At 40.2% G+C, this 8,443-nt stretch overlaps 2 protein-coding genes across 2 annotated transcripts in view; both read left to right on the top strand.

Moving 5' to 3' along the window:
- LOC108308270 (peptidyl-prolyl cis-trans isomerase A-like) overlaps positions 1-713 on the top strand; it is an 8,764-nt gene extending 8,051 nt beyond the window's left edge. Inside the window, exon 2 of the mRNA XM_037740518.1 lies at positions 5-713. Coding sequence (XP_037596446.1) covers positions 5-501 — 497 coding nt within the window. The 3' untranslated portion in view covers positions 502-713. The remainder of the gene's footprint in view (positions 1-4) is intronic.
- A 4,087-nt stretch (positions 714-4,800) lies between these two features.
- Positions 4,801-5,633, top strand: LOC108308322 (40S ribosomal protein SA-like). The gene has a single exon (XM_037740501.1). It carries the CDS (start codon positions 4,941-4,943, stop codon positions 5,538-5,540), a length of 600 nt encoding a protein of 199 aa, XP_037596429.1. The 5' UTR covers positions 4,801-4,940; the 3' UTR covers positions 5,541-5,633.
- Positions 5,634-8,443: the final 2,810 nt, after the last annotated feature.

Here is an 8,443-nt window from a genome sequence, read left to right as displayed (position 1 = left end):
TCAGCCATCGTCAACCCCACCGTGTTCTTCAACATTGCCGTCGACGGCGAGCCCTTGGGTCGCGTCTCTTTCGAGCTGTTTGCAGACAAGTTTCCAAAGACAGCAGAAAACTTCCGTGCTCTGAGCACTGGAGAGAAAGGATTTGGTTATAAGGGTTCCTGCTTTCACAGAATTATTCCAGGGTTTATATGTCAGGGTGGTGACTTCACACGCCATAATGGCACTGGTGGCAAGTCCATCTACGGGGAGAAATTTGATGATGAGAACTTCATCCTAAAGCATACAGGTCTTGGCATCTTGTCCATGGCAAATGCTGGACCCAACACAAACAGTTCCCAGTTTTTCATCTGCACTGTCAAGACTGAGTGGGTGGATGGCAAGCATGTGGCCTTTGGCAAGGTGAAAGAAGGCATGAATATTGTGGAGGCCATGGACCGCTCTGGGTCCAGGAATGACAGGACCAGCAAGAAGATCACCATTGCTGACTGTGGACAACTTTAATAAGTTTGACTTGTGTTTTATCTTAACCACCAGACCATTCCTTCTGTAGCTCAGAAGAGCACCCCTCCACCCCATTTGCTCGCAGTATCCTAAAATCTGTGCTCTCGCTGCAGTTCCCTTTGGGTTCCACGTTTTCCTTATTCCCTTCCATGCCTAGCTGGATTGCAGAGTTGAGTTAAGTTTATGATTATGAAATAAAGACTAAATAACAACAACAACAACAAAAAAAGTAAAAGTAAATAGATGAAATTTCTTTCCAACATAGTATTGGAAGTCCCAGGCAAAGCAATTAGGCAAGAAAAATAAATAAAAGGCATCCAAATAGGAAAGGAAGAAATAAACTTGTTTTTATTTACTAGGGACATGATCTTATATATTCCTTCAAGAAACTGTTATAGCTGATATGTGAAGTCAGTAAAGTTACAGGATACAAAAATCAACATATAAAAATAAGTATCATTTCTATACACTAATGACAAACTGTCTGAAAAATGAATTAAGAAAACAATTCCATCTACAACAGCATCAAAAAATAAATAAAATACATAGGAGTAAATTTAACCAAGGAGGTGAGAGATTTGTATATTGAAAACAATAAAACATTAATTTTAAAAATTGAAGAAAATACAAATAAGTGCAAAGACATCCCATAATCATGGATTGGAAGAGTTAATACTGTTAAAATGTTCAGAGTGGCTGGGTGCAGTGGCTCACACCAATAATCCCAACACTTTGTGAATCCAAGGTGAGAGGATTGCTTGAGCCCAGGAGTTTGAGACCAACCTGAGCAACATAGCAAAACCCCATCTCTACAAAAAATATAGAAATTAGCCAGACATGGTAGTGCACATCTGTAGTTCCAGCTACTCAGGAAGCTGAAGTGAGAGGATCACTTGAGCTAGGGAGATCAAGGCTATAGTGAGCTATGATTGTGCACTGTACTCCAGCCTGGGCAACAGAGCAAGACTCTATCTCAAAACAAAAACAAAGTTCATATTACCCAAAGCAATCTAGAGATTCAATGCAAAATTCAAATCAAAATTCGAATGTCATTTTTAATAGAAATAAAAAAAATCCAAAAATTCATATGAAACCACAAATTCCCCAAATAGCCAAAGAGATCTTGAGCAAAAAGAACAAAGCTAGAGATTTCACACTACCTGATTTCAAAATATACTACCAAGCAACAGTAATCAAAATAGCATGGCATTTAGGAAAGAGACCATATAGTTAACAATAATTTATTGTATATTTCAAAATAGCTAGAAAAAACTTGGAATGTTCCCAACACACAAAAAAAGATATATGTTTAAGGTGGCGGATATAGCAATTACCCTGATTTGATCATTATACATTGTAGACATGTAAAAAATATCACATGTACCACAAAAATACAAACAACTTTTTTTTTTTTCTTTTTTTTTTTTGAGACAGAGTCTTGCTCTGTCGCCTGGCTGGAGTGAAGTGGCACAATCTTGGCTTACTGCAACCTCTGCTGCCTGGGTTCAGCGATTCTCCTGCCTCAGCTTCCTGAGTAGCTGGGACTACAGGCGTGTGCCACCACACCCACCTAATTTTTTTATATTTAGTAGAGACAGGGTTTCACCATGTTGGCCAGAATGGTCTCGATCTCCTGACCTCGTGATCCTCCCGTCTTGGTCTCCCAAGGTGCTGGGATTACAGGCGTGAGCCACCTCACCCAGCCACAAAGAACTATTATATATCAATTAAAAAAAAAAATAGCATGGCATTGGCATAAAAACAGAGGATCAACCAATGGAACAGAATAAAGTCCAGAAATAAACCCATGCATGTATGGTCAATTGATTTTCAATAAAGTTGCCAGGCATACACAATAGAGAAAGGACAGTCTCTTCAATAAATGGTGGTTGGGAAAATAATATCCACACACAGAAGAATGAAACTGGACCCTTGTATCAGATATAAGAATCAACTCAAAATAGATTAAGGACTTAAACACCTGAAACTGTAAAAATAATATAAGAAAACATGGGGGAAACCTCGATAATTTTGGTCTGAGCAATGATTCTTTGGATATGGCCTCAAAAGCACAGACAAGAAAAGCAAAAATAGACAAATAGAATGGCATGAACTAAAAAGCTTCTGCATAGCAAAGAAAACAATTTACAGAGTGAAGAGACAACCCAGAGTAGGAGAAAATCTGTATACCTACATCTGATAAGGGGTTAATATCCCAAATAGATAACTCAACTTAATAGCAAGAAAAGAAATAACCTGATTTTTAAATGGACAAATGACTTGAAGAGATATGTCTTAAAAGAAGACATACAAATGGCTAACAGGTTTATGTAAAAATGCTCAGCATCACTAATAATCAAGGAATAATCAAGCAAATTAGAATCACAATGAGAGATTATCTTACACGTTAGATGGACTATCGTCAAAAATACAAAAGATAACAAGTGCTGGCAAGAATGTGGAGAAAAAGGAACACTTGTATACTGTTGTAATGTAAATTAGTACAGCCATTACAGGAAAACAGCATGGAGGTTCCTCAAAAAACTAAAATTAGAGTATCATACGATCTAGTAACCCCACTTCTGGGTATATATTAGAAAGAATTGAAATCAGTACGCTGAAGAGATATCTATGCTCCCATGTTAATTGCAGAATTGTTCCCACAGCCAAGATATGGTATCACGCTAAGTGTCCATTAACAGAGAAATGGATAAGAAAATGTGACATATATATACATGGAATACTAGTCAGCCTGTAAAAATAAGGAAATTCTGTCACTGGGACAATATAGACAAACCTGGCGGACTGTGTGAAATAATCTATGCACAGAAAGACAAATACTGCACAATCTCACCTCTATGTGCAATTTAAAATAGTCAACCTTATAGAAGTAAAAAATAGAATGATAGTTATCAGGAGTAGAGAATGGATGAGAGATGTTGACCAAAGAATACAAAGTTTCGGTTAGAGAAGACAGTAAGTTTTTGACATCTATTGCACAGTATGGTGACCATAGTTAATAATGTATCATATTTCAAAACTGCTAAAAGAATACATTTTAAGTGTTCTCAGTATAAAAAACTTAAAAGTATTGATACATGTTAATTAGCTTGATCTAATCATTTCATGGTGAATACAGATATCAAAACATTACCTTGTGTCCCATTCTCCGTTAATATATATAATTGTCAACTAAAAATAAAACTTTTTTTTTTTTGAGACAGAGTCTCACTCTGTCACCCAGGCTCAAGTGTGGTGGTACAATCTCAACTCACTGCAACCTCTGCCTCCCAGGTTCAAGTGATCCTCCTGCCTCAGCCTCTGGAATAGCTGGGACTACAGGTGTGTGCCACAGTGCCCACTTAATTTTTGTATTTTTAGTAGAGACAGGGTTTCACCATGTTGGCCAGGCTGGTCTTGAGCTCCTGACCTCATGTGATTCACCCACCTTGGCCTCCCAAAGTGCTGGGATTACAGTTGTGAGCCACCATGTCTGGCCTAAAAATGAAACTTAAAAAAACAAATAAATAGATGGCCAAGGATATACCATGCTAACATTAATCAAAAGATAGCAAGAGAAGCTATATTAATTTCAGGGAGAGCAAGCTTCAGGGAAAGGAAAGGTATCACAGATAAAGAAGGGACATTGCATAATGCTAAGGGGGTCAATTCTCCAAAATAGTATAACAATCTTTAATGTATATGTGCCTATCAACAGAATATCAAAATGTGTGAGAGAAAAATCAACAGAAATGCAAAGAGAACTAGAAGAATCCACTATTATAGTGGACACTTCAAAACTCCTCTATCAGAAATTGGCAGATTCAGCAGGCAGAAATTCAGTAAGGACACACCTGAATTCAACCACACCATCAATCAACTAAATATAATAGGTATTTATAGACTAATTCATCCAACAACAGAAGGATACACATTATTCTCAAGTTCATGTGAAATACTCACCAACATAGACCATATCCTGGGCCAAAACACCTTAACAAATTTTTTAAAAAATAGAAATCATGAAATTGGATCCTTATGTCATACCATATATAAAAATCAACTCAGAATGGATTAAGGACTTAAATATAAAACCATCCTGGCCAAGATGGTGAAACCCAGTCTCTACTAAAATACAAAAATTAGCTGGGTGTGGTGGCATGCACCTGTAATCCTAGCTACTCAGGAGGCTGAGGCAGGAGAATTGCTTGAATCTGGGAGGCGGAGGTTGCAGTGAGCCAAGATTGCGCCACTGCACTCCAGCCTGGCTCCTGGCAACAGAGCCAGACTCTATCTCAAAAAAAAAAAAAAGTGATGGCATCTACGTCATAAATCTCCAGAGGACCTGGGAGAAGCTTCTGCTGGCCATGCCATTGTTGCCATTGAAAACCCTGCTGATGTCAGTGTTATAATCCTCCAGGAATACTGGCCAGAGGGCCATGCTAAAGTTTGTTGCTGCCACTGGAGCCACTCCAATTGCTGGCCGCCTCACTCCTGGAACCTTCACTAACCAGATCCAGGCAGCCTTCTGGGAGCCACAGCTTCTTGTGGTTACTGACCCCAAGACTGACCACCAGCCTCTCACGGAGGCGTCTTATGTTAACCTGCCTACCATTGCTCTGTGTAACACAGATTCTCCTCTGTACCATGTGGACATTGTCATCCCATGCAACAAGGGAGCTCACTCAGTGGGTCTGATGTGGTGGATGCTGGCTCAGGAAGTTCTGCGCATGCGTGGCACCCTTTCCCATGAACACCTGTGGGAGGTCATGCCTAATCTCCACTTCTACAGAGATCCTGAAGAGATCGAAAAAGAAGAGCAGGCTGCTGCTGAAAAGGCTGTGACCAAGGAGAAATTTCAGGGCCAATGGACTGCTCCAGCTCCTGAGTTCACTGCTCCTCAGCCTGAGGGTGCAGACTGGTCTGAAGGCATGCAGGTGCCCTCTGTGCCTATCCAGCAGTTCCCTACTGAAGACTGGAGTGCCCAGCCTGCCACGGAAGACTGGTCTGCAGCTCCCACTGCTCACACCACTGAATGAGTAGGAGCAACCACTGAATGGTCTTAAGCTGTTCTTGCACACACTCTTAAGCAACATGGAAATAAAGTTGATGGAAAATAAACATCAGTTTCTTAAAAAAAAAAAAAAAAAAAAAGAGAGAGGAACTTCCTCAATTTGGTCAAGAATATCCATTAAAAGCCTATAGCTAATATTATGCTTCATGGTAAGAAACTTAAGGTTAACGCCATAATGGCAAGGATGCCCCCTCTCACCACTCCTTTTTACCATCATAATAGAAGTCCTAACTAATGCAATAAGACAAGAAAAGGAAATAAAAGGGATATAGACTGGGAAGCAAGAAATAAAACTTTCTTCATAAATGACAGGGTAGTTTATGTAGAAAAGCCAAAGAATCAACAACAAAAAAAAAATCCTGGAACTAGTAAGCAATTATAGTAAGGTTATAGGACACAAGGTTAATATACAAAAGTCAACTGCTTTCCTATAAACCAGCAATGAGCAAGTGGAATTTGAATTTGAAAGCACAATACCACTTGTATTAGCCTCCCAAAACATGAAATACTTAGGTAGAAATCAAACAAAATATGTACAAAATCTGTATGAGGAAACCTAAAAAACTCTGATGACAGAAATTAAAGAACTAACTAAATGGAGAGATAAGTCATTTTCATGAATAGGAAGAGTTACTATTTGGCCAGTCATGGTGGATCACACCTGTAATCCCAGCACTTTGGGAGGCCAAGGGAGGAGAATCACTTGGGCCCAAGAGTTCAAGACCAGCCTAGGGAACATGGTGAGACTCTGTCCCTCCAAGAAATTTAAAAATTCACTAGGCATAGTGGTGTGCTCCTTAGTCCCAGCTACTCAGCAAGCTGGGGCAGAGGGTTACTTGAGCTGGAGGGAGCCATGACCGCATCACTGCACTCCAGCCTGGGCAACAGTGTGAAACTCTGTCTCAGAAAAAAACAAAACAAAACAAAAAACCTCAATATTTTCATAATATCAATTCTTCCCAACATGATCTATAGATTCATTACAATCCCAGTCAAAAACCTGGCAAGTTATTTGGTATACACATTTTTAAAAACGAATTCTTTCGTTTATATAGAGAGGCAAAAAGACCTAGAATACCCAACACAATATTAAAGGAAAAAAAACTAAGTTGGAGAACTGGTACTACCTTACTTTAAGGCTTGCTATGAAGCTACAGTAATTAAGGCAGTGTGGTATTGATAAAAGAATGGACAAATATATCAAAGGAACAGAATTCAGAACCCAGGAAGAGACCCACATAAACATAATCAACTGATCTTTTACAAAGAAGCAAAGGAAATACAATGGAACAAAGATCATCTTTTCAATAAATGAGGCTAGAGCTGGACATACAAAAACAATTAATCACAGAGGCTAAATGTAAAAAACTATAAAACTCCAAGATAATATCATAGGAAAAAACCTAGATGACCCAGGGGTTTGTTTGTTTTGTTTTGTCTAGAGACAGGGTCTTTCTCTGTCGTCCGGGCTAGAGAGCAGTGGCACGACCATAGTTCACCACAGCCTCAACTCCTGGGCTCAAGGGAGGCTTCCACCCACCTCAGCCTCCTGAGTAGCTGGACTACAGGAGCACACGACCACACCAACCTAATTTTTTATTTATTAATTTTTCGTAGAGGCCAGGTCTCACTACATTGCCCAGGCTGGTCACAAACTTGTGGCCTCAGGTGATCCTCCTACTTCTGCTTCCCAAAGCACTGGGATTACAAAGATGAGCCACCATACCTAGCTGGCAATTATGGCTTTTTGTTTGAGACAGTCTCTCTGTCTGCCGCCCAGGCTGGAGTTCAGTGGCACAATCTCTGCTCACCGCAATCTCTGCCTCCTGGGTTCAAGAAATTCTCCCTGCCTCACCCTCCTGAGTAGCTGGGATTACAGGCAACCACCACCATGCCCAGCTAATTTTTGTATTTTTAGTAGAGATGGGGTTTCCAGGTTGGTCTTGAACTCCTGACCTAAGGTGATCTGCCCACCTCAGCCTCCCAAAATGCTGGGATTATAGGCATGAGTCCCCACACCTGGCTGGCAATGATGTTTTAGACACACCAAAGGCATGATCCATGAAAGAATCAATAAGCTAAACCTTATTAAAATTAAAATGTTTTGCTCTGCAAAAGACAATGTCAAGAGAAAAAAACGGCAAGCTGCAGACTGGGAGAAAATACTGTATTTTGCAAAAATATGTCCGATAAAAGACTTGTACAAAATATACAAAAAAACTCTTAAAACTCAACAGTATGAAAATAAATAACCCAATTTTAAAAATGATATCAACAGGCCAGGAGCAGTGGCTCACACCTATAATCCCAACTTTGGGAGGCCAAGGCAGGTGGAACGCTTGAGGTCAGGAGTTCAAGACTAGCCTGGGCAACATGGTGAAACCCCATCTTGACAAAAAACACAAAAAATTAGATAGGCATGGTGGCATGTGCCTGTAGTCCCACCTACTCTGGAGGCTGAGGTGGAGGAGCACTTGAGGCCAGGAGTGGGAGGCTGCAGTGAACCAAGATCATACCACTGCACTCCAGCCTGGGCAAGAGCCAGACCCTGTCTAACAAAAAAAATCGTTAACAGACACCTCACCAGAAAAGATATGCAGATGGACAATGAGCATATGAAAAGATGCTCCATATTGTATCACCAAGGAAATGCAAATTAAAATTAAAACAATGAGATACTCCTATACACTTATTAGAACGGCCAAAATATACACTTATTAGAACGGCCAAAATATACACTTATTAGAACGGCCAAAATCGGGCCGGGTGCAGTGGCTCAAGCCTGTAATCCCAGCACTTTGGGAGGCCGAGGCGGGTGGATCACGAGGTCAAGAGATTGAGACCATCCTGGTCAACATGGTGAAACCC

This window comes from Cebus imitator, unplaced genomic scaffold (assembly GCF_001604975.1).
Source record: "Cebus imitator isolate Cc_AM_T3 unplaced genomic scaffold, Cebus_imitator-1.0 Scaffold84, whole genome shotgun sequence".
Taxonomy (NCBI): domain Eukaryota; kingdom Metazoa; phylum Chordata; class Mammalia; order Primates; family Cebidae; genus Cebus; species Cebus imitator.
Note: the sequence above shows the minus strand (reverse complement) of the source record. Positions and strands in the feature narration are given on the sequence as shown.

Bases quoted from the DNA above. Each gene is read 5' to 3' on its own strand.
- LOC108308322 (XM_037740501.1), top strand. From the start codon at position 4,941: ATGCTAAAGTTTGTTGCTGCCACTGGAGCCACTCCAATTGCTGGCCGC.